Raw genomic sequence first — 26932 nt, 5'->3', positions numbered from 1 at the left:
GTTGGACCATCCAGGTTTAGAAAATTTAGATATAGGTAAGTTTTTCTGTCAAGTGGAAATCTTGAGTCTTACCTTTGAAATAGAGACAACAAAACAAAATACAGTATGAAGTGCTATACAATACATGTTGATATAGTCAGGAGGTGCCTCAAAGCGCTTCATTGCTGGCTGGACACTAACTGAACCGTTTATGCATTTCTTTTCTGTTAGGTATGTTCTTCCACTCTGGGGTCTAGTTTGTGGGTTGGATTAGCAACCCATTGGAAAATGAATAGGTTGGGTTAGCAAACTATAGTTGTAACCAGATGCCTTCATTTATTCCAGAATCATCTGCTATCCTTTTCATTGCTTAATTACACAATTTACGAAGAATGTACAGCACGGAAACAGGCGACTTGGCCCAAACAGTCCACATGAGTCTTCGTCCAATCCTTATTCCCTCCCATATCCTTCTATTCCCCTCTCCCTCATGTGAAGGTTTAGCATTCCTATTGAATGCTTAGCTTCCTCTTGAATGCATAATTTAAAGCACCTATAAATCCCTCTGTACACATGCATTTGTACTTAGTTAACCCAGCCCACAAATGCACATGAATTGCTAACCTGTAAATTAGCCCCAGTCTCGATGTATATGAACCCCTGTTTATTTTGTTTTGTTTTTCCTTGTTTTCCCCAGGTCCTGTCAAATCGAGTGGGAATGTTTCATCCAATATTCACACAAACGCCTGGCAGAATTCCATCTTTAATGTGTCTATCCATGCAGCAATCCGGTATGGGAACTGGAAACTATTAACTGGAGATCCTGGTATGGATAAGATTTAAATATACTTTGCAATTTTACATTTTGTACTGGACGTGTATGATCAAACACAACTGCTTTCTTTTTAATTAATGATCAATTACAGTTAGAGGTCGACCGAAACCTTTTGCAGATGATGGAACTTCCAGCTGTCATTTTCAGTTTAGAAAAGCATCAAGCACCAGGTTAAGTCATTTGCACCAAATAATCCCAAAGGTATTCAGGAGGTTATCCAGCAGTAAAGGCCCGTCTGAAGAGGTCTCTGAACAGTTGCTGCAACTTAGTCGCTTGGGATCAATCAGCTCTGCTTTCACAGGGATGTCACTTCAAGGCACAAGCCAAATCTCTGCATCAAATCACTGTAAAATTGGCTGACAGAAGCAGTCCTTCGAGTTTTGATAAGTGTATTTGTGTGTGTGTGTGTATATATATATACACACACACAAAACATATGACATGTAACACATTAAGTCAATACGGCGAAGCCCTATAATACGGAGTAAGATCACATTTACCTTGCAGAACTGGTATTGATGGCAATTCTACCTTTTGATGGTAGTGTTAGAGGCAGACCACTTAGCACTGCTCCCCTGGAGAATGAACTCCGAAGGTATTCAGGGTAGTGGTGAGAAGGTAGGCAGGTAACATAGGCAATTGACCAAGATGGGTTGGGCATGTCCTGTCTAATGGCAGCTTCCTGATCTTAAGTTACTAAATTAACTGGACTTCAACAAAACCATTCTCTCATAAGCTGTTGACCAATATTCACTTAACAATGAGGTATATTGTGCTGCTTGTCTCACTGCAACATCTAGTTTGTCAATGACACTGCTCCCCTTCTCTGGGGAGTTAATGGGACCTTTTGTTTGTGGGGTAATGGGATAAATTTGCAATTTTACCCCTGGTGCTTAGTTTTGCTGTTTGAGGCAATATCACAGTGGTGAGGTTACTGATCACATTGAACAGCTTTGTCAATTACTTGTTTCAGCCATTGCACATGTTATTGATCACCAGAGCAACCATCCAGGAGTCAAAGGGTTACGTTAATCTGTTTTGGCTCCTTTTTTTCTTGCTCTCGGCATCACGGTGACTTCATGCCCTTATTACAGGAAAGTATTTATACAAGAGAATTAATGATATTAACATCATTACCTCAAGGCTATGGGGTGGGGGAGGTGGTGGTGTGAAGGGAATCTGTAGTTAATTATAGTGGATGCTCTGTGTTCAGTATATTTGTAACACATTAACTTGTGCAAGCCTTAGGCTCTGGGTAATGTGTTTTTCCTCAGCAGCTGTGCCTGTTTGTGTAGCATATGGCCCGGGTGGTTTGGATTAAAGTTCACACTGCGTCAAATTATTAGTGGATTGTCTGACCTCAGTGAAAGCTTAAGCCCTTACTAATAGGAAGTGTACTGTTCACTGCAGGGTGCAGTTACTGGTTTCCGCCACCATCACAGTTGAGTCAAGCAGACGTACCATTACCCGACTCCCCGAAGAAAAAAGTCCAGCTTTTCAACATCGAATTTGATCCTCAGGAGAGACTTGAACTGTCTGAGAGATTCCCCAAAGTCGTCGAGAAGCTGCTGCTCAGGCTCCAGCACTATCAGGATGGTGCTGTGCCCATTTACTACCCGGCCTCTGATCCCAAGTGTGATCCGAGCAAGACTGGAGTCTGGGAGCCTTGGGTCTAGAACGCAGGACTTGAGTGAGGAGTGTTTTACAACTATTGAGATCTGTTTTACTTGGAGTTCAATAACAGGTAACCAGGTCTTTGCAAAGGAACAGATCTTACATGGATGATGCCCTCTGTCTTGTCCTCCATGACCTCTCTCCTGCTTTTGACATAATTTACCACTCCATCCTTCTCAATTACCTCTCCTCCCTCATCCACCTTTATGGAACTGCAGTCTCCTGGATCCAATCCTTTATAAATGCAATTTATTGTTGTTTGTTCTATTCTGGAATGATGAGAGCAAATTGGAACCTCCTCTTCATTTCCCATCATGTACAGGAAAGCAGAAGCCTAATGTCCTCTGTGATTTTAGTCTGAACAGTACTGGTGGCTGTAGTCTTTGTGGAGTCGGACACTGTCCTGAATAAACATTTCCTGTGTGCTCTGTGACCCTACACTGTGCTGTCTTGCCCTTCAGCTAGATCTCTCAATAAAGAAAGTTTTTTTTTCAAAAGAAACTACAGCCAGCCTCAAAAATACACCTAGTGAGTGTGGTAGATTTTGCTAAAGTGAAATAGCAATGGTAGATAGGCATTAGTGGCTTCTGTACATGATGGGAAATGTGTTGTATAGTAACCTCAGAATGACAGAGTTAGATAAAATCCTGCGTTTGCTTGGCTTGGAAACCAAGAGGTCCATTGACCAGCCAAACTGGCTCAGTGGAAGGAATCAGACCAGTAAACAAGTCACTGAGGCCAGTTTCTGTTAATTCTGCAAGCCAACACCCTAGTGGGTAGGATTACTGTTGTCCTTGGAAGACAAGGAGTAGGAAGCTTGACAAATGGTGTTTACAACCAAGCTGCACAGTTTGAGCTAGTGAAACTGCGTTTCACACAACACATACTCTGGGAGCACAAAGCTTTGGCTCTTACCAATGTGCATCTAATATTTCCCAAAATTTGGTAAGCAGGGTGAGTCTCTCTGGGGGAAGAGTGTGCGCACCATTCCAGAAAGACAAACATTTTTGTGTGTGGGTGACATGGATATGTGGAACTCTGTTTTGTTTGGATACTCTCAAGCATGGAGATGGGTTTCCATATGCATCAAACACCTGGCTGACCAAAACAAATTGTCAATTTAAACTATGAGATCAAGTCCCAATGTGAACATTGAATCTACAACCTTCTGACCCAGAGGTAAACGATCTAAAGGCAATATTATTCTTCCTAAAATTAGGTGACAGGAACAACATATATTGTACTCGAGATAAAATTGGACCAACGCTAAATACAGCAACATTTTAACTTCCTTTGATTTGTGGTCTGCCCATCTGCTAACATAATCCAATACCTCGCATAGCTTTTTTTAACTGCACCCAAGATCTAACCTGACAGTTTATCCACAATAACCTCTACCTATCTTTCCTGATGCATCTCTTCTATTTTTCATTCCTTGCTCCAATCCTTATTATTTTACATTACGACAACAACTACAACTTACATTTATATAGCTCCCTTCCCATGATGTAGAGTCTCGGAGCACTTAGCAATAGTGGAGCTAGATGCTGAGCCAGGAAGAGAGGGATGGTGACTGTAGGCATGGTCAAAGAGGAAGGTCTTCAGATGCAATCTGAATTCAAGCAAGGAAGGGGTTGGGGGAGGAACTGAGGCAGAATTCAGGGAGTGGGGTGTAAGCAGGTAGGAGAGGTAGGGAGGTGCTTGGGCGTGAACTCATTTGTAAGTAAGTATAAGAATCTTGATACTTTCAACTGTATTCTCTTGCTCCAGTTATCTAATGCCTTGTACTTCACTTCCAGCAGAGCACTGAATGAAATGGGAACTCATGTTCGTAGCTCCTGCTTCTCATCCCTTTGCTCAGGGGATTTTATATTTTTTTAAAAATCAACACTGTATTCACGTACTGAACTCCAAAATTAATCTTCAATTTCTGATTTTAATAAAATGATTCAAAACATTCAGAAATGTCTGTTGCAAATTCTTGGCTGATAATAAGCTCCCTCTCCTTTATGAATCCATGCTGACTATCCTTCCTCAATTTGAGGTTTTCCAATTCTTCACCCGCTATCAATTATAATCTTTGCATTTGATGTAGCACCTATAATACTCAACAGCACTTTATGGCTAAATGTTGTCAAATACATGTATAGACAAACTTGGCAACCACACAGCAAGGTTCTGCCAAGAGCCATGAATGAATGATGAATTAATCTAGATTTTATTGGCCGGAACACCAGGAGAAACTCCTCTCTTTTCAAATATTGCCATGTGAACTTTAACAACTTCAAAGTTCAGGCAGACAAAACCTTGGTTTAGCATCTCAATTAAAGGATGGCATCTCAATGAGGAGCTCCCCTAGTACTGTCACAGAGACAGAAGTGCTGACAACTGAGGTAAGCTGACACTTAATTTAATCAATTTGGGTGCTTAAAGGCAAAAAAACAAGCTATCTTTCTGTTTTTGATTGTTGAAAAGCACTGTCAAAGATGAGAATGACGTCAGGTGTATTTTAATTTTTTTTGTGGTCTACAGAAACTAAACCCAAAACAGTAACCTGGAAAGCCTGCATGGAATGGGGTAGATCTCACTGGGAATATACCCTAGGAGCACACAGAGTGGGTGATGTGAAGTGCAGTGTATTCAGTATCCCTGATATCTCAGGTCTAAAAATTCTTGTAACCTTTGTTTCAAACTTGCAAAAAAGCACCAAATTTCAGTACAGTCTTGAAATTCAGTCCTTTAAGAAATGTGGTCAGAAAATTGGGTTTTCTGGGAAACTGGAAAAATTGTGGTCAGAAAAATTAAGAGTTAATTTAGGAATCTACCAAAATTCTCTATGATTCAGGAATGAAAAGGTGGTGGAAGCAAATTCGATCGAAGCTTTCAAAAGGTAATTGGATGGGTACTTGAAAAGGGAAAATTTGCAGGCTATGGGGTAAGAGTGGGACATATTGGTAGCTTTTTCAAAGAGCCTGCACAGGCACGATGGGTTGAATGCCCTTCTTCTGTGTTGTAAGATTCTATAATTCTATGATTTTAAATTTAAGACAATGGTCTTAAAGCTGAGACCAGAGAATCACAGGACTGATCTTTTATGTAATAGTGGCCTTATCGGGCAATCTTAAGCAACTTTTTCTCCTGTCCTCTCCCATTCAGAAAGTCCTGTTTGTGCCCCTGACAGACCTGTCTAGGGATGAGTCTTGTGGTGCAGCAGATAGACACTATCAAACTGGCCTCAAAGTAAACAAAGGAAATGGGATTACTCTTTGTGCCCAGTACAACAACAACAACAACAACAACTTGGATTCATATAGCGCCCTCCATGCTGGATGGCGTCTCAGAGCGCTTCACAGTTACGGATCCATGGGGCCGAGCCGGGCCGGGGGGGGGGGGAGGAAGGTGACCAAAGGTGCGTCGAAAAGAAAGAAAGGTCTTCAGCAGAGACCTGAAAATAGGAAGGGAGGGAGCGAGGCGAAAGGAGTGAGGAAGGCAGTTCCAGAGCCTCGGGGCACAGTGGCTGAAGGGACGGCCACCGAGGGTGAAGTGGAGGACTCGGGACGAGGAGGAGGCCAGACCCGGAGGAACGAAGGCAATGGGTACTGTTTTATGATTCTGTGATATGATTCTTGTGTATATTCATTTATAATGTGCTGCCTCTGCTTTCTTCTCCCTTCTGTCTCTCCAATTAATGCATATTCAGGAGGCTGAGCATACGCTATGCTTTCACTAACTGTAAACAGCTGTAGGACAACAATTTCTCCAGCAGCACTTCCTTTGTGCAGCAGTAGTTTGCCTACTGGTCTAAAGCATCATGTGTATCTGTGAACATTTGTTTGATTAATTTCCAGGGGCTGAAAAATAAGCAGACACATAATAAAGAACAACCCCAACAACATAAGAATTATAAAATAATTCCACTGGGTGTTTAATTGGTAGGCTTAAACCATCCTCGCGTATTTGGTATAGAGAGCAAACTACTTTTTTTAAAATTATTTCTTTATTCTCTGCCTTCATCTATTTAAAAGAATAGATACTTGAAGAGAGATAATATTACAAGGGTATGGGGACAATGCAACGCAATTGGGAATAGACTGCTGTGCGTGCAATTGGCTGCCGCGTTTCGCCCACAAATATACAGTCAATTCACTTTATAGTATATTCTAGAAGACGTAAAAAGCGCTATATCAAATGCAAGGATTATTATTTATTATTATTAATAGAGGATCGATAGGCTGAATGGCTTCCTCCTGTGCTGTAATTGCATGCATTTCTGATGAAAAGTTCTGCTGAAATCGTCAAAAAAAAATTATCTTTCTGATGCTGAAGATAATTAGAGATAAATAAAGATAGTTAAAGTCCTGTGGATTTTCAATGCTTATTTCAGTTTCAGATGAGCAGCATCTGCAGTGTTTTGTGTATTTCTATTGGCTAAATTTCTCACATACATTATCATTCTCACTTTATGGCTGTTTGTCAGACATTGCAGTGTGCAAATTGGCTGCCATATTTGCCCACAAAATACATGGTCACTCCTCTTTGCATTGTATCACGTGAAACCTTTGAGATGTCTTCCTGCTGTGAAAGTTGATACATCAAATATAAGGATTATTTATTATTATTTTTAATTATCAGTTAGGAGGGCAGCATATTTAGAAGGTTTCCAGCACAGAAAGAAGCCTTTGGTGTCCTCCCGACACAGTATTATAAATACTGTTGTTTTTGGTCCAATTGTGTGTTTGCTGGTGCCCTAAGGCCGCTACCCGTCGAATTCCCTCATACTATTTTCCCAGTTCCCTTAGATATACTGTTATGGAGAGAAACGACTTTGACATTCATTTGTGGTAGGGATTTCCACATTCTAACAACCATCTGTGTCAAACTCTGTGTCTTCCAAACTCCCATTGTTATTTCTTCTGGTGATAATCTTGAATTCATGTCCTCTTTTTACTGACTTGCCTCTCACTGAAAACAGTCGCTATTAAGCTGATCAAATCCATTCATAATTTTGAAAGACTTTGTTAGATTTCCTGCCCCTCCCCTGGCTTTCACTGATCCACTTAACTCTAACCTCTCATTCCCTAGGATCAGCCTTGTGAAACTCTGTAAATGCTTCCCTACTGTTCACCCTGCTTAATGGCATACTTCAGCCATGCGATCAGTCCTCGTCCCTCCTTCAGCTGACCTGCTGGAGTCCAGAAACCTCCCCCACACATTACCAAGAAAACCCAAGTGAGAGATTCAGCTGAATAATTGCCAGTCTGCCATTCTCATCACCAGAAAGAAATGGATTTCCAGATTCCTGCACAAAACCTTACCAAGGTCAACTTAGCAATCATTTTCCATATGCAGCGGCCACGAGACTGAATACAAGACAGAGCTAGATACTGTGTCACAATAACCATAGTAACATAATCTGATGATTGTTTCCTATGTTTGTTGGAAAAACTGAAATATAATGGGATAGGAGTCATCATGAGGCTTGAATACAATGTACTTCAACGGGCATCATGTTGTTACTTAGAAAAACTGATCTCAGAATTTTGAGGAACATTTTTGAGGAGTGTATTTCCACCGTCTCCCACCAAATTGAAATTGCAGATATTTGGGAAAAAAACTAAAGTATTCTGAGAAAGCCATTAATTTCTGGCAAGATCCTCAACAGAGAAAAAAAATGAAAAGCACAGGATCTTCATTAACAGAGTCATTCCAAAATACTGCTTTAATAATTCCGCTAGAATTTCTCTTTTTTCCCCTGGCCAGTTTTCTTTCCTTCATCCTTCTCCCCTGAAGGTACTTTAAAATAATTTTACTCTCTCCTGGGATTTTGGTTATAAAAACCTGCCCTACAATTAACTGACTTGAGCAAATTTAAATAATAAAAATAATAATCCTAAATAATCCTAATAATCCTAGTGCATTTCACATGGGAAAGTGCTCCACGGGATACATACTATAAAGTATAATGACTGTGCATTTTTTCCACAGCAATTTGCGAACAGCAATGTCCCACAAACAGCGAGGAAGTGAATGACCCATTTTTTTTTCATCCGTCCTTCCGACGTGAAAGGCTCTTACAAATCTAATTTAATCTTGTTGCTATTATTGTTGAATCTGCTTGACCGCAATTTTAACCATCTTCTCCCCCACCATCACCACGCACCTCAGCCCCACCCCCATCTTTGAAACTCTTGGAAGTAACATGACCGACATGAACTCTATAGGGCCTTGGTGAGACCGCACCTAGAGTATTGTGTGCAGTTTTGGTCTCCTTATTTAAAAAAGGACATACTAGACCTAGAGCGGGTGCAGAGTAGATTCACTCCGTTAGTTCCTGGGATGAGGGGACTGACTTATGAGGATAAGCTGAATAAACTAGGGCTGTATTCTCTAGAGTATAGAAGAATTAGGGGGGATCTTATTGAAACATATAAGATTCTTAAAGCACTGGATACAGTAGACACTGAGGGTCTGTTTCCCCTGGTAGGAGAATCTATAACCAGGGGTCACAGTCTTAAAATTAAGGGTCAGCCTTTTAGAACAGAGTTGAGGAAACATTTCTTCACTCAGAGGGTAGTCAATTTATGGAATTCACTACCCCAGAAGGCTGTAGATGCTCAGTCCTTGAACATCTTCAAGGCTGAGACAGACAGATTTTTAAAAAACAGAGGCATTAAGGGATATGGGGACAGGGCAGGTAATTAGAGTTAGGTCTGAAGATCAGCCATGATCTTATTGAATGGCGGGCAGACTCGAGGGGCCGAATGGCCTACTCCTGCTCCTAATTCTTATGTTCTAATGAAAGGTACCATATAAATGTAGACTTGTTGTTGATATTGTTGCTATCAATTGGGGTGCCATTACTGCAGCCAGGGCTGAGATCAGTGAACTTGTGCACAGTATTTTCAAGCTGCTCTTTCACTGTGTGGAACCTCAGGCCACATCAAGTGCAGACTCCTGATTTTATAAGTTAATCAGTATTTTCCATCACTTGCGCTTTTATAAGCCACATTTGAACCTCACCTTGTGAAAACCTCAGTACAAAGGGAAACTCACTGTTCATCCCAATTTTCAAGTGACCGCCCTTAATGGAGTCCTGTAGCTCAGTGGTTAGAGCTCTCGCGTTGCAAGTGAGAGACCTGAGTTCAATTCCAGGCAGGTCAGGGCGAAACCTTGGGCAAGTTTCCTTACTCCACACAGAGCCTAATAATAATCCCTCCAAAAAACAAAACAATAATAAATTGGTCATTTTCAATCCACAACTGTTTGTGGGACATTGCTGTGCGCAATTGGCTGCCGCGTTCGCCCACAAATATACAGTCAATTCACTTTACAGTATATTCTATATTCAGTATATTAAGTGCACTTAACAATGTAATGGAAACAGGAACCAGTAATGCACTTGTTTTCAGACCACACATCAGTTCTTTAAAGGTTGTCATTATAATAATAATAGTAATCTTTGCATTTGATATAGTACTATATCACTTCTTCAAGACGTTTCAAAACGCTTTACAGAATATACTATAAAGTGAATTGATTGTATATTTGTGGGCGAAACTGTCATGGGCATTGGGGTGAAGGTGTGCATTAAAATGTTTTAAAAGTACGCATAAAAAATGATACTAGATAACAGTTCATCAAAGGTAATAATGCTAAGAATTGCCCCATAGTTCCTGATGAGTGATAGTTCACTGACGTATTTTCAATCAGTGAAGTACAGTGCTGACTCCTCGGATAATTCTTCCTGAGAATGTTTCCATCTGTGCACATAAGGAAGACAAGTTCCTCATAACTGGTATAATATTTTAACACAGACGCCAGGAATTATTACTCAGAGCTGAAACACAGATTACAAGTTTGAAAAATGCTTGTAGTATTGACTGGGGAATTTGTGGCGGATCTTTGAAGACTGCAAACAGAGTGTGGGGGTGTGCACTGGAGTGAGCTTAGCCTGAGAACCGAGATATCCTAATTTGTCTGATTCAGACACATTGGGGGTGGAGGAAAGGGGAAATGAGCTCATGGTTCAAGAGTTAAGCTTTCTACAATTTGTTTGGGACTGCAGCTGCAAAATGTGTTAACTAATGTCTGTCTACTCAGGCTCCCCGAATGTTTTAAGCACTTAAAGGCACCACCAAGTGTGGTACTGAGGCACCCAGTCTTTCAGGAAGATCCCAGGTTCGATTACCTATCCAGGATGTTTGTTAATTTCAGTTGGTGCACAGATTGGCATACTAGAATTAGCCTCAGTGTCCCTACCTGGGGAAAGGGATACAAGCCAAAGCTTCTGATTTTGGTCATGATTCAGTGATCCCTTCTGGCAAGCATACTTGTACATATGTGAAAACAGCAATGAGCCCCTTGGGGTTGAAAAATTACTTATCGGGAAAACAGCAGGGTTAATGGCGCCTGAAAACCAGTAAAGCTCGTCTCGGGACAAATATAATATTAATACAGTACTTGCATTTGATATAGTGCCTATAACATTAAAATATCTCAAAGCACTTCTCAGGGAATTGCTGTGAAGCATAGTGACTGTATTTGCAGACGAACAATGCAGCCAATTTCTACACAGCAATTTTCCACCAACAGCCATGAAGTGAATGACCAATTTTATCTGGAGAATTGTTGGCCAGAACACCAGTAGAAACTTGCTTCTCTTTTCAATTAGTATCAAGATAACTTTAATATCCACCTAAATAGGAGGATGAAATCATGGTTTATTATTGCATCCAAAGGATGGCACCTCAGACAATGCACTGGTGTGTCATCTTAGCCTTAGACCATGACCTTAAAGTCTTGACTTGGGGCTTGAACCCAAAATCTTCTAACCCAAAGGCAAGAGTCAACAACAACAACAAGATTCCATTTATAGAGCGCCTTTCACGTCGGGAGGACGTCCCAAGGCGCTGTACAGTTGGGTCAGGACCCAAGCAGGGGGGAAATGGTCTGGGTGAGGGAAGGGAGGGAGCGAGGAGGGGGTAGAGAGTCGAGAGGGGAGCTGAAGGCACGGTCAAAGAGAAGTGCGGCCTTGTCGGTGATAGTGACATCCGACAAGTCCTATCAAATGAAGTTAAACCAATTGAACCAAAACCTTGGCTCCAATCAGAACTTGCCTCAGAGTTTTCTAAGTCTAGATCAATATAAATAGGATTCTGATCAGGGGACCAACTTTGTGTCCTGATGCATCATCTACCTTCAAAGACTTTGGCACAATAGTTGAGCCCAAAGATTTCATCAGCCACCATTACTGTTTTTGATGGTTTACCACAGAACGGCATAACAATCATGATCATGTAAAATGATAGTCAAACACAGGTGTTTCGCTAAGGTTGGGGAAGGAGTTAACACCAGCAGTCTTTAGGAATGGATAGAAAAATGGGACAAATGTCTCAGCGATGAGAGTGTTACCAATTGAGCCAGGCTGACATCTCATAGGTACACAAACTATATAAATACAATTTGCTATTGTCGAGTCTTACTTGACTAACCGCCAACAATTTATCTTGGCAAACGGGGTACCCAAGGCTCCAGCCTTGGCCCCCTTCTTTTCATTATTTACAGCTGCTCGGCTGGCTCTGGCGTCCTGTTCGTCTTTCGCCTCCTACGTTCCACCATTGGTGGCCGTGTTTTCAATCACTACACCCCGAAGCTCTGGAAATCTCTCCCCCAATCCCTCCACCTTGCCCGCCCCCCACCTACCCCACCTTCAAATCCCACCAAAAGACTTTCCTGTTTGATCGTCATTACAGTCATCTCCCCTTCCCTCTCCCTCTTGCTCGGGGTCAAACTCCGCCACTGTTAAGTGCTTCGGGATACTACCAGGCGTGAAGGGCGTTATATAAATGCAAGTTGTTGTTGCTGTACACTGTCCAGCGCCTTGGGATGTCCTCTCGACGTGAAAGGCGCTGTACAAATGTAATCTTGTTGTTGTTGTACTTAAACCAAACACTAGACTCTGCTTCCTCATCATGTCCTTACTGTAGGACAGTTTTTCTGACTTTTTGTATGACATCAATGACTCAATTTAAAGTCAGAATCCATTGGGGGCGAAATATTCAGTCCACGTAATATTTGTTACATCAACAACAACAAAATTAGATTTGTGTAGTGTCTTTCACGCGGGAGAATGTCCCAAGGCGCTGAACAGTTGGGCTTCAGACCCAAGCTGGGAGTCAGGTGGAGGGCAGGGGGGGAAGCAGGGTGATCGAAAGCACAGTCGAAGAGGAGGATCTTGAGATAGGTCTTGAAGGAGGCAAGGGAAGGGGATAGGCAGAGGGACTGCGGGATGGAGTTTCAGAGGGTGGGACCAGAGTGGCAGAGGGTCTGCCCACCAATGGTGGGAGGGCGAGGCGGGGGACATGAAGCAGGCTGGTGCCTGCTGAGCAGAGGGAGCGGGCAGGATGGTAGGGTGTTAAGAGGTCGCAGAGGTAGGGGGGAGTGAGGCCGTGGAGGGCTTTGAAGGTGAAGACCAGGATCTTGAACAGTATCTTCTGTGTGATGGGAAGCCAGTGGAGTCAGGCAGGGTTTGGGGGTGATAGGGTTACGGAGTCTGGTACAGGAGAGGACATGGGCTGCAGAGTTTCTAATGGTGAAGTTGAAGAATCCCAAACTGTGGTACTGAACTTCCAGTTCGCAGATCGTGGACTGCAACTGCGAGTTAGTAAAATATCAACACCAACAGCTTGGATTTATATAGCGCCCTCCACGCCGGGCGGCGTCTCAGAGCGCTTCACAGTAATGGATCCCAGAGCCGAGTCAGGGGGAGGGGGAGAAAGGTGACCAAAGGCGCAGTCGAAAAGAAAGGTCTTCAGCAGAGACCTGAAAATAGGAAGAGAGGGGACGAGGTGAAGGAAGGGAGTTTCAGAGCCCGGGGCATAGTGGCTGAAGGCACGGCCGCCGAGGGTGGAGCAGAGGACGCGGGAGACAAGGAGGAGGCCAGACCCGGTGGAACGAAGACAACTGGCACTGTTTTGAGGAGAGAGGAGCTCAGAAAGGTAGGGTGCAGAGGAGTGGAGGGATTTGAAGACAAGGATGAGGATCTTGAAGTCAATCCTCTCTGGGACAGGCAGCCAGTTCAGAGAGAGAAGGCGGGGAGGGCGGTGGGAGAAAAGGACAGAGGGGGAGTAGCAGATTGAGTGGGGTGGGATGAGAAACATTTAGAGAGGAGAGGGAGGCTCGGGTCGGGGCGGCAGCCAAAACGCACATGCAGTGACCGGGAGTGAGCGATCAGTGGGATGGCATCAGCCCTCAGGCTGTGTGGTCATGGCCGGGCTGGCAGTGGCAGGGGCTGCCAGACCATATCAACTTTGTAAGTTTCTTGTTCCTTACTGTAATCACGTTTTTCTGAGTTTTAATAGTAAATATAGAAATTGCACTTTTCTGAGCAGTGCCTTTAGGCCTGTTACTGACATTGATTGGTGACTTGGCTCAGTTTCAAGTCTAACTAGACTGGCATTGGAACTTGCACAAACAATGCTTTCTAAGATATCAACAGGCTGAACAGTGAACAGTTTAAAGAACAAGGAAGTATCACAAAAAGTAGCAACACAAAAAGAAGAAATATTTCACAACAAAAGTGATAGTGTGTTGTGAAATTTACCAAAGATACTGCAGCCCTGTTATAAAAAATGCTGCAGTCTTGTGTAACTTTTGCTTCAAATATTAACAAAAGAGAATAGGAAATGCAGAAAAAATACATTGGCCCATTTGCCTTTGGCAGCAATATATATCAAGTGTTAATGTTATCTCCAGAGAGTGTTAGTACTATGTCCCCAAGTGACCTCAGTTCAACCACAGGAGCCACAAAACTGAAGTCTCAACTCATGAATTGGAAACAAAATGAGTTGATAGTTCCATAATTAGACCTGTAGAAATTTACAGCACAGAAGAGGCCATTTGGCCCAATGTGTTTGTGCTGGAGCTTTGAAAGAATAATTCATTCATTCCCATTAATTGACTTTCCCCATTCCTTTTTCGTTATCATGGAATTAGAATCATAGAATTATAAGCACAGAAGGAGGCCATTCAGCCCATCATGTCTGTTCTGGTTCTTTGAAAAGAGCTTTCCAATTCAATCCCACTCCCCCACTCTCTCCCCATAGCCCTGCAAACTTGTCCTCCCCAAATAATTATCTACTTCTCTCTTAAAATTTGTTATCCACTCGGCTTCCACCATCCTTTCAGGCAATGCATTCTATATCCGAACAACTCGCTGTGTGAAAAAAATTCTCCTTACCTCCCCTCTGTTTCTTTTAACAAATATTTTAAATCGGTGTCCTTAGTTACTGATCCACCCACCAGTGGAAATAGTTTCTCCTTGAACCGTATTGAATCCCCTCATAATTTTGAAATGAAGTCTCCTCTTAACCCTCTCTGCTCCAAGGAGAATAATCCTAGCTTCTCTAGCCTCTCCTGATAACTGGAGTCCCTCATTCCTGGAACCATCCTGGTAAATTTCCTTTGCACCCTCTCCAATGCTTGACATCCATCCTAAAGTGTGCTGCCCAGAACTAAACACAGTACTCTAGCTGAGGCCGAACCAGTGTTTTATAAAGGTTCATCATAACTTCCTGACTTTTGTATTCTATGCCCCTATTTATAAAGCCTAGTATCCCGTATGCTTTTTTAACAGCTTTATCTACCTGTCCTGCCACCTTCAAAGATTTACTTATATGAACCCCCAAGTCTCTCTGTTCCTTCACCCTCTTTAAGATTGTACCATTTATCTTATTTTGCCTCTCCTCATTCTTCCTCCCAAATTGCAACACTTCAGATTTCTCCACATTAAACTTCATCTGCCATTTGTCTGCCTATGTTACCAGTCTGTCTATGTCCATTTGCATCTGCTACTATCCTCTTCGGTGTTTACTGCTTTTCCTTTATCTTTTTAGATATACTGTAGTTATTTTAGTGCTTACCCACTGCCTCACAGAATAAATTTGGCTTAATTCCAGCATCAGCCTCTATATGACTGCATATTTAGCTGGTATCAGCACCTCCAGAGATTGGATCTCCCACCTCCTACATCGCACACCGCAGCCAACAATGGCAACCTTACCTTCACTGACATCACTGTAATGGGAAGGCATCTTTACACTAATTCACAGGGCATTTCACCCACAGGCTGTTAATTCCTTTCAGACCCATTATATTGTTTCACTCAACTCTTGAGACTTTTGTTGTGGTTTTCATTAATGTTTATTCAGCTAAACCACAAGCATGTTTCTAGCATATTTTCACATCTAAACTAATCAATGAACACCAGGACCTCCTGCATTATGCATAGAATGTATGAAGACAATTACAAACAAATACACAAGGTCATTGTAAAATATTAGCCACATTTGACTATTTTAACAACAGTGACAAACTACTATCCTGTACACTATGTCTATGTAGCTATTAGATCCATAGAAACTTATAGCACAGAATAAGGCTATTCAGCCCATGGTGTCTGTGCTGGCTCTTTAAAGAACAATCCTTTCACTCCCATTTACATGTCCTTTCCCTATGCCTCTGTAGTTTATTCTTTTTTAGATGTTAGACCTGTTCAGTTGTTTTTCACCCTTACACATAGGCAAATTATATTCAGCACTGCAACTACTGTTACATTTTCCATGGTCCATGTACTTAACCACTGGGAGGTTTTAAAGTTACAATGTGGAGCTTAAGCAGCCTGAGCAACAAACTGACCTCAGTTGCCTCTCATCTGAAGGACAGCACCTCCGACAATGCAGTATTCAGCAAACCAGCCCTGCATTGGATTAGGTCTATACTAAATTCAAGGATCACTGTTATTTATTATTATTATCAAAGGGTATAGGGAGAGGCAGGAGAATAGGACTAAACGCTGAGCTCTTTCTGAGGGCCAATACCAGCACGATGGGCTGTATGGCCTCCCGCTTTACTAAAATTGTTTATGGTTCTCTAGGGCACTTGCATGATGTGGATTAACTACTCTGCTGTTCCTTCCATAGTAACAACATCTATGTATCACTTGCTGCAACAATACAGCGCATGAACCTAAGTTTGTATATAGATAGCTTTAGTTAGCACGGTGACAAGACCTATGCATCAGGATGTTTAGCGACCTAATTTCTGTGCTTACAAAGTAAGAGTTATTATTCCATTTAATTTATAGGGATTGCTTCGCTTTCCACGTCTTAAAGTAGTTTTTGAAAAAGTCCCTTTTTTTCCTGCTATTTTGTTGCATTTACCATTTTCACTTAATCCTGAATGGAGTTTTTGTCATAGCCGAAAGGCATTGACCCATCTAGGGGGGCTGTTTACTGGCCTTGATAGCATGCGCTTATTATTTTCTGTTGGTTAGTAGATTTACAGAACTGGATGGATCTGGGTCTATAATGGAAAAATCCTATTATATGAGCATGCCCAACAAGGCAATAAATGTATTGGCAGCAGAAAATACCCAATCTTCTCCCCCCCATCACCCCAGGCTTGCACATTTGTCCTATTATATTTGGCCTCAGACTTTATTAGAATATCAGATATTTTATTTTCCAATTTTCTCTCGTCCTCTCCAGAATGCACTGGATAACGTTTTATGGATCCGAGCAGTTCTTTGGTAGCTCATCCAAGTGGCTCATTCTTAGTACATGAATCCAGACAATGAATGTTGGCAGACTATTCAATTACAGCTAGTGATGTTATAATCTATTGGAATCTTATCCTCACCTATCCTATTCGTATACAGGAGGGATCAGTGAGCGAAGCCAACACCACTATTGCTGACCAACTAAGATCAAGTGCTCATGCTTTTTTACCACTTTGCTCCTAATCTCTGGAACTCTCTGCCTCAATCCCTCCACCCCACCCTCTCGATTATCTTTGAGTTCACCTTAAGATCTACCTCTATGACCAAGCCTATGGTCAATTCCCCCTCCCCCACTTCTCCCTTGCTCGGCGTCCAACCCCACCACTGTAAAACATTCTGAAGCGTTACCTTGTGTGAAAGGCGTTAGATAAATCCAAGTTTTTGTTGGTTTGCAAGTATTTATCTAGTTCCAGGTAAATAGTCAGTTTAAATCTAAATCTGTTGCCATAACTGCCCTAGTAATCTGATACAATTAGTGAAAACTAAAAGGTGTTGACAATTACAGAATGATGGGGTGTAAAATGCGATTTCAAGAAACATCACTTTTTTCACCCAATGTTTGACTGGGGCACAAACTACTGTATTATCTTCTCACTTTGCTTCCACAGTCATTTATTTCCATCAACTGGCTCAGGGAACACTGCTGATTGGGGAGCTACAGTTACTTTCAGCTTTGGGATGCACAAATATGTCAGATAGAAAAGAGAAGCAAAACAAAGGATCTTGGTTCATGTAATGGTGCAATACAAAGCAGGATGTGGGTTCCACAGATTCATGTTAAAGGCAGCACAATCCTGCTAAAGGCAGGTAGGAAGCAGAATCTAGGCAAGTAACACAGGAAGGAATTGTTCTGTTCAGCGGAATCCAAGAGAGAAAGAGAGAGACGGGGAGAAATATGCATTTTAAAATGAAAGCTAAATAAATAGTTCCTCCCCCCAGGGGAGGAACAAACTGCTTACCTGGAAAGGCTGCACAACCTGATGATAGTTGTCAAGCGTTCCTCAAATAAGGAAAGGGATGCTCTCACATGAATCCAAACAGTGAGTGTCAACAGACTATTCAGTTATACCACAGATTTTACAACTTGCATTATTTAGTGCACTTCGTGTGGGGTGGCATTTCAGAGCCCTGAACAATGGTGTAGTTTGATGCCAAGTTGGAAGAAAGAGGGAGTGGCCATAGGAAGATCGAAGGGAAAGTCTTTACTAAAGATAGATACATATAATTTACAGACAGATTGGCCAGGGCCAGAATTATCATAAAGCAGAGTTCATAGAATACCAGTTGCATCAAGACAGTGAAGACCCAAATCAAAATGCCACAAACATTTATTGTGCACCAAATTCGCATTCAAAAGAAACAAACCGCAACAGGAAAATCCATGCTTTACACTTTTCCAAACCCTGGATTAAATCTATTCAGGGCTTGGAATCACATAGTCTAAACTGACATTACAATGCATTGCTGGGGTATATTGCATTGTCGGAGGTGACGTCCTTCAGATGAAACGTTACTCCGAGGTCCCATCTGCCTGTTCAGGTGGATGTTAAAGACCCCACTATTCGGAAAGAGATGGGAGTTTCTTCCGTTGTCCTGATCAACAATTCCTCAAATAACATGCTGTTTGTGGGACACTGCTCTTTGCAACTGGCTGCCATACTTCGCCCACAAAATACAGTCAAAACCATATTACAGTAGATCTTGTGAGTACTTTGAAATAGCTCAATGACTCAAACTAAGCAGAACAAAGCCGATACCGTTTGTGTTCGTTATATTAGTGGCCATACTTTTTCAATGATCCCTGTATTGGGGTAAGAATTAATAGGAAAAAACGGGTCACAACGTGGAGTTGGTTATAACCAGACGGATCATAATAACCAGGGTTTGTTATATTAAGGTCAGCTGGTACTTGCTTTAGAACAGCTGAGTTCCAAAGAGTGGGGGCAAAGAGGCTGAAAGCCTGGCCACCGATGGTAGGGCAGGTCGGGCAGGAGGTATGGAGCAGGTCGGAGCCTGCTGAGCGGAGGGAGTGGACAAGTCGATAGGGGTCAGCAGGTCCGAGCTGTAGGAGGGGCTAAGGCCGTGGAGGGCCTTGAAAGTGAGGACCAGGATTTTGAATTTTCTGCTCTGAGGGATGGGGAGCCGGTGGAGGTGGGGTGATGGGGTCACAGAGCCTATTGCGAGAGAGAACATGAGTTCTGGATGATCTAAAGCTTGTGGGGGGGAAGAGTTGCGGAGGACGACAAGGAGAGAGTTTCTGTAGTCGAGCCTTGAGGTGATGAATGCGCGTATACGGGTTAGGGTGAGGCAGTGGCAGAGTCGGGCAATGTTGTGGATGTGGGGGAAGACAGAGCGGGTCATGGCACAGATATGGGGGAGAAAGGGCAATTGAGGGTTGAGCAAGTTGCCCAGGTTCCTGACTGGCTTGGTGAGGTGAAGTGTGCAACCATGGATGCTGATGCTGCCAGTGCCTGAGGTGCGGAAACGCTGGCGTGAGCCGATTAGGAGAGCCTCCGTTTTGCTGACATTCAGCTGTAAAAAGTTTACTCTCATCCAGGACTTGATGTCAGACAGACAGTCTGTCAGGACGTCAGTGGTCCTGGAATCAAGGGTGGAGGCAAAGAGCCAGAGTTGGGTGTCATCCGCATCCATGTGGAAGTTGACCCCATGTCTGCGGATGATATCACCAAGAGGTTGAGGAGGAGGGGACCGAGGACAGAGCCCTGAGGAACGCCACACAAGACAATGTGGGGGCTGGAAGAGAAACCGTTGGCGGAGACAAATTGGAGATGGTGTGAGAGATAAGACAGAGAGGAGATAAGAGGAGAGGCAGTGGAGGAAGATGGAGTAATCCACAGTATCGAAGGCAGCAGAGAGGTCAAGGAGGACGAGGAGGCAGAGGAGCCCTGGTCACAGATGGACAAAATGAGTAATCAAGAGTAATGTATCTGCTCACTTCCGAGAGAATTTCATTGAACAGGATCCTCAATCCCAACTCTGACTTCCCATTCCTAAATTCACATTCAATCCTGCATATAGTTGGCAAATCTTTAAACACACTTAAATAAGACAGACATAAGTTATCAGTACCAGCACCTTACATGAAAGGTACTATACAAATGTAAATTTGTTGTTGTTGTAGTCCTCCCAGGTCACTTGACATGCTGGGCGGAAAGCAATCGTGACAAAATACATCATTACACTTGTTTCACTCTGCAGATAGCTAAGAATAGCAATTTGAATCAAATAAATAGTGATTCCAAATTTGGCCTGTTCATTGAAAACAAAGGACATTTGTTGATGGAGTTGGAAGGAGGTAAGCAGCAGGGTGTCTCCGGGATTATGGCACAACCTCTTTGTTTACACTGTATATAAACCCTTTAAAATGGCCAAGCAAACAAAGTTGACATTGTCATTTAACAATACTGTATCAAGCTGAGTGGCTAATAACAGAAAACAAAGGAACACAACTAGGTCTGGATAGATTAGATAACTGGGCTGACAAGTGGCAGATGTTTTGTTTGATATTGTGCTATTCCATGTCAAAAAGTCTCAAAACACTTCACATACTGATTTATTTTGAAGTATAGTGACTGTTCTTGAGTAGAGAACCTTGGCAGGTTATGTGCTCCAGCAATGTCCCACAAACAGCAATGGTGTATTTGGATGAAGAGGGAATATTGGCCACGCGAGCACAACTCCCTGCTTTTCATTCAAAATATTGCCATGGGATCTTTAACCTGCATCAGCAGATGGAGCCTTGGTTTAATGTCTCACTAAAGAAAAAAAAGGACCTGAGTTCGATTCCCAGGCAGTGCAAAACACTGGCCAAGTTTCCTTACTCCATACGCTTCTTTTTACCTAGCAGTAAGTAGGAATCCAGTTGTTAGTCGTTGGGCAGATTGCTTTTCTGGGGGTAATGATTTCTTATTAAAAAAATTTGGTCGCTTAATTCACGACTGTTTGTGGGACACTGCTGTGCGCAATTGGTTGCCGAGTTTCGCCCATAAAATGGAAGTTCATTTTACAGTATTTTCTGTGAAGCTCTTTGAGACATCTCGAAGACATGATAAGGCACTATAGCAAATGCAAGGATTATTATTTTGTTATTAAAATGTACAAAGATTTCTGAACTGTGCATTGTTTTGATGGTTGATGGAAGAGCTTTACTGTTCTAAACTCTACGTATCTCATCTCACAGCACCATTCACCATGCAGTTCCACAGCAGGACCATTACTCTTGCTCTGCTTCCCAGATACTCAGATAATCTGTGGGACACTGCTGTGCGCAATTGGTTGCCGAGTTTCGCCCATAAAATTATCACATTACATGATATGATACGTAATAGTGGAGTCCTGTAGCTCAGTGGTTAGAGCACTCGCTTTGCAAGCGAGAGACCTGAGTTCAATCCTAGGAAGGTCAGGGCGAAACCTTGGGCAAGTTTCCTTACTCCACACAGAGCCTAATAATAATCCCTCCAAAACCAAACAATAATAAATTGGTCATTTTCAATCTACGACTGTTTGTGAGACATTGCTGTGCGCAATTGGCTGCCGCGTTTGCCCACAAATATACAGTCAATTAACTTTACAGTATATTCTGTGAAGCGCTTTGGGACATCCTCCCGACATGAAAAGCGCTATATCAAATGCAAGGATTATTATTATTATTATATGATATGGCATTACATGAACAAAATGGTTACAGGAAGATTTTTGGGAAAAGGTTTAATCTGAGGAGGGATCATTTTGGCTGTACATTATGTGCTTATTGATATCACTGAATTCTGCTAAAATGAGATAATCTTGAGCTTCTGTTTAGTGTTAGAACGTTCTGCCCACTGCTTAATTTGACAGGTCAATGTTATACTTTTCAGGTATCATGGGACTACTGATCATAGTTTGGCAATTGTCTATTTTGAGTTGAAAGCTGTTACTTGATTTAGGCCACACTGGGCCAGACATAGTTGTACATATTGTAAAATAGGAATGGACTGGAGTTGTAAAACCACATTGTGTAAGTGATCCCTTTGGTGCGCAGTTACTAATTAATATTGCAGACTTTTACTATGACGGAGCTATGAGTCACGCTGCCAAGTCAACGATATGGAATAAGAACAAAAAGTATTGAATGCGGGAAACAAATCATTTGGCCCATCGAGCTTGCTCCTTCCACAAACACTCCAGGAGCAAAGTTTCTGCATCGATACTTCATCTCCGAAGGTAGTTAAGCAAAAATGTCACAATGTTTATTCATCTCCACAATTTAAAACGTGCCTCCTTCCCTCGCCAGGCAACAATTTTAATGCCTATTAATCCTGCTTTCAAGATTTAATTCAAATAAGCTGATTAGATTTCCCTCACTAGCTATTTTCATCATTCTAAAGCCTTGTTCCTTCATTTTATCCAATGAAAACAAATTATTTGAGCCTTGTAATTGAGGTATCCCAAGTCCATCATTTTACTGCTGTGCTCTGAAATCTCATAAACACTTCTGAAGGTGAGTTGCCCAGAAATGTTCACAATATTTTTATTATTATTCATAAATAACTTGAACAACAACAACAACAACAAAATTCCATTTATAGAGTGCCTTCCACGTCGGGAAAGGCACAATATAAATGTCAATTTGTATTGTATTGTAATTGTTGCATTTGGTATAGTGCCTTTGATGTCAGAAGGACATGTCAAAGTGCTTCACAGGATTTACTGCAAACGTCAGTGTATGTCAGTCAGTGAATTTTCAGATATGGCTTCACCAATGATCTATTCAAGCTTACAGTAACTTATTTTTTATTTAGAAATAAATGAATGATTTGAAATGCTTCAGGTTTTACATTAGGAACATTGTTAGATAAAGATTCATGTTGCTGCAGCTGGATTTATATTTGATCGAGGACCTAGTTTGACTCTCAGCCTTAATTGATGGTTACAATGTGGGAGGGCATGTGTGTGTGTGTCAGTGGATGTGGGGGTAAGGTACAAAGGGAAATAAAAGGGGCCCTTTCTTGCATTAAACTCACACCTTGTCAGTTGCCTGAGAATATTTTTGATGATGAATGTGGAGATGTCAAAACTGCAGAATATAGTAGAATCTCTTTGAACAATGAACATAAACAATACTAGATGGGCACCTCCTCACATGGCTTAGGGTCTGCCTGCTTTGGTACTGAGCTATAAAGGCTAAGAAGGGTTCCTGCTTCTGATTGCTGACTCCTGGTGGAAATGCTTGCATTTTGACAGGATTTGAAGCATTTCATTTCCCTGTTTGCTTGAATAGGCCACCAGCACTCACTGTTAGCTTGCATTTAGAAGAATGACCACTCTGTATAAAGTATCAGGCAGCGGCTTGGGTTTGTGGAGTAGCCGCAGCATGAATCATTGAGAAAAAGGGAACAACTGAATCAGTGGAAAAACACAAGACTGGATCTATCTGCACAGAAGTAAAAGCAAATCTTATTTTTCTGTATCTGGGGAAATTTTTCCTTTCTCTTGAATGTGTCATTCCATCTGGATTTTATGAACTTTCAATATTGCATTATCTGTTTATACTACAGACACAAAGCTCCACGTGTGGTACATTTCAAGATCACAAAAGACAAACAGATGAAGAAGACCCTTGGGCCCATTTGATCTCATCCTTCTCAAATGTTAACTCCACATTGTTGCATCAGACTGTTCTTTAAACCAATCCAGTGTCCTGGCCTCCACCATACTTTCTGGTAACCATCTTTTTAAACTGTTGATCACCTTGTGCGCAAGGAGATATTTCCCGGTATCTGTAATGAAATTGGGCTTCATAAACCTGAACCAATAGCCTCTTGTTCTGCTGCCATGGCGTATTTGAAAATATATTTATGTGTTCATTTTTTCTGTCCCATTTAACGTCTTACATACCTCTATAAGATCCCCTCTGAGACTTCTCCTTTCAAGGTTAATGATTGACGGTAACATTGTTAATGTAAACGTTGCTGAGTTATTTAATCCAGGTTTGTTTCAGTGTAATTATATTTCACCTCCAGAGGATGGATTTTAAAATACAGAGACCCACAGCTGGAGTCCTTTAATCCAAGAGCAGTCCCTGCAAATAATGAGCTTCTGGGGGAAAAAAAATCTTTTGCTGGTGAAATAAAAGATTTGAAAAAAACATAAAGGCAAGTGGACTTGTAATACTGCGTGTTAGCACAAGACACTTTCTCTTGTCTAGATTTAAATTCATCCCAGACTGATAGAATTAACATTCCCTTTCTCTGATGGTTGTAAGGAGCCTCAAATAAAATATGTTCGGTGAGTCTGAGCCCTATTTTGAGTTGGCACGAATTCACAGCACAAAGCCACGCATAATTTGGCACCAATCTGGCAGTTTCATGTAGAGAGGCAATAAGGCTGACTGTGGAGAAGAGACTGTCTTATAACAAAAACTAACTGCCTCCACGGTGGCTATGAAGGCACTTGTGGGAAATGGAAACACACACTGGTGTATTAAGGCATGCTCTTCTAAGAAACCCTGTATTTATTTTTTGCACTACACATGATCTGGAGTGCTTGTTGCTGATGTTTCATTTCCCATCAATTACTTCCCAATAAAAGCAACATTCATAAAACAAATTCACAACATATATTTACTGTATTCTAGCTAGCCATCTATTTATTATAACAATAGATTCTGATCAGAGCCCCAAAGAGAAGTGCATCTTTAGGTAATAGTTTTATAAAAAGCAAAGCGGCGAGTCATTTTCCCAACACTGATCATTTCATTGCTTCTGCACAAATTGGTTCCCCTACAAAGAAATACACAGTCACTACACATTACAGTCAATCCTTTGGGATGTCCTCACAACGTTAAAAACGTTATATCAAATGTAAGGATTATTATTAAGGATGATTGTTGTAATAACACTGCTTTTTATCTGGCCGCTAGGTGGTGTGTCAGAGTGACATGATTTTGTTCTCCCGGTTTTCCATTAAGTTCCATCCTATGCAGTGTGAATGTTTCAGAAATTGAATGCAGGGAGAGAATGAACCAATTGCTTCCACTCCTGCATCAGAACCTTTCACATTGCTGCTCTGAACCCTCATTGTGCCACCTTCAGGAACAATTGTGTGGAGTCCTGTGGTTATAGCACTTGCCTCGCAAGTGAGAGGACCTGGGTTCGATTCCCGGGCAGGGCGAAACATTGGACAAGTTTCCTTACTCCACACGACTCTACTTACCTGGCAGTAAGTAGGAATCTGGTTGTTAGTCGATTGTAAAATTGCTTTCTGAGGGTAATAATCCCTTAAAAAAAATGTTCTCCAATCCTTAACTGTTTGTGGGTCAAGGCTGTGTCCAATTGGCTGCTGCGTTTCGCCCACAAAATATACAGTCAATTCACGTTACAGTATATTCTGTGAAGCGCTTTGAGATGTCTCAAAGTCGTGATAAGGCACGACATCAAATGCAAGGTTCATTATTATGTTATTATTATAATTGATTCTGCTTATAAACAACTCCAGTATAATAGCTGTGCCTGATGAGTTCTGCATTCTGCTGTTGCTCTCGAACACAGAAATCAGGGTTCGAGTCCAGCTAAAAAACAGGATATTCACTTATCTCAGTCTGTGTCCTTATGAATCCGAACTGAAATGCTGCCTCCAGAATTTTCCACCTCTTGTTTGGAGACTCTCAGGCATTTCAATTCACCAGCATTTTGATCGTAAGACAGGTGAAGTGGCCCTATTAATGGTGATATCCATCAAATAAATGATGTAAGATCTAGAGGTGCCAAGTTTTGTTCAAGATGAATAGAAACAATTAACTGTGATGATGGAGAGGTTATTGCTTTTGTATCATGGCCATTCTTAGGTATAGATGGAAATAAGTAGCATTTCGTAACAGATCCTATGTGTATGAAATGGCACAAATTTCACTCTCATTAATACGTTGGTTACACTGCAGCATTAACACCAAAAACTTATACTCCTTTCACGCAGAGTACAAGTCTTCAGAGCGGGGATCACCAAACAGGAAAGGAAGGAGAGGAGGTGCATTGAAAAATATACATTTCCTGAGTGTTTGAAGACTTGGAGAAAAATGCAAGGAAAATGCCTGAAAGGGCGGTGGAAGCCGATGTGATAACAACTTTTAAGAGAGAAGTAGATAATTATTTGGGGAGGACAAGTTTGCAGGACTATGGGGAGAGCCGGGGGAGTGGGATTGAATTAGATAGCTCTTTTCAAAGAGCCGGAACAGACACGATGGGTCGAATGGCCTCCTTCTGTGCTGTATAATACTATGATTCTATGAAGCAGATTCGGGGACATATCCAGAGCATGGGGACATAGTGGCTGAAGGATCAGCCACTGATGGTAGAATGGAAAGTGTGAAGAATGAGTAGTAGACCAAAGTAGGAAGAGCAGGGGGTTCAGCCAGGAGAATAAGAGTGAAGGAGGCTGCAGGGATAGGGTGAGGCAAGATTGTGAAGGGATTTAAAGGTCAGCTTGAATATATAAAAATCAATCCGTTGGAACTGGGAACTAAGGGAACTTGAGGAAGAGGCCTGAACTACTGTATCAAAGGCACAACTTCTTGAAACCAACTGGGTTCTGGGAGTACACGTAACTACGTAAGAACTGGACAATGTGAAAATAAGTACAATATGGATCACAGTTGTGGACAATGTCATGAAAAGTTGGGAAGAAGTATTGTGAGAAGCACACTGCACTTTTGTGCCGCAAAGGGATGGTTGGGAGTTTTGAAGACGTGTTTAATATACTGGTAAACTGACCATAAAGCATATCAAAGCAGCGCTAATAGAATCCAGTCCAGCATGCACACTAGCCACACA

The 26932-nt window shown here is 41.9% G+C and overlaps 1 protein-coding gene and 1 long non-coding RNA gene across 2 annotated transcripts in view; both read left to right on the top strand.

Moving 5' to 3' along the window:
- The window catches only part of arsb (arylsulfatase B), a 35928-nt gene extending 31479 nt beyond the window's left edge, over window positions 1-4449 (top strand). The window contains exons 7-8 of the mRNA XM_042331738.1: window positions 677-805; window positions 2225-4449. Of these exons, the coding sequence (XP_042187672.1) occupies window positions 677-805; window positions 2225-2490 (395 nt within the window). The 3' untranslated portion in view covers window positions 2491-4449. The remainder of the gene's footprint in view (window positions 1-676; window positions 806-2224) is intronic.
- Window positions 4450-4816: 367 nt separating this feature from the next.
- LOC103177762 lies at window positions 4817-26180 on the top strand. The gene is made up of 4 exons (XR_487757.2): window positions 4817-4881; window positions 5645-6084; window positions 23663-23827; window positions 26079-26180. It is a non-coding gene; the product is annotated as an uncharacterized LOC103177762 (long non-coding RNA).
- Window positions 26181-26932: the final 752 nt, after the last annotated feature.

The sequence above is a fragment of the Callorhinchus milii genome, unplaced genomic scaffold, assembly GCF_018977255.1.
Source record: "Callorhinchus milii isolate IMCB2004 unplaced genomic scaffold, IMCB_Cmil_1.0 Scaffold1, whole genome shotgun sequence".
Classification (NCBI taxonomy): Eukaryota; Metazoa; Chordata; class Chondrichthyes; order Chimaeriformes; family Callorhinchidae; genus Callorhinchus; species Callorhinchus milii.
The sequence above is the reverse complement of the archived record's forward strand: the minus strand, read 5'-3'. Positions and strand labels throughout refer to the sequence as shown.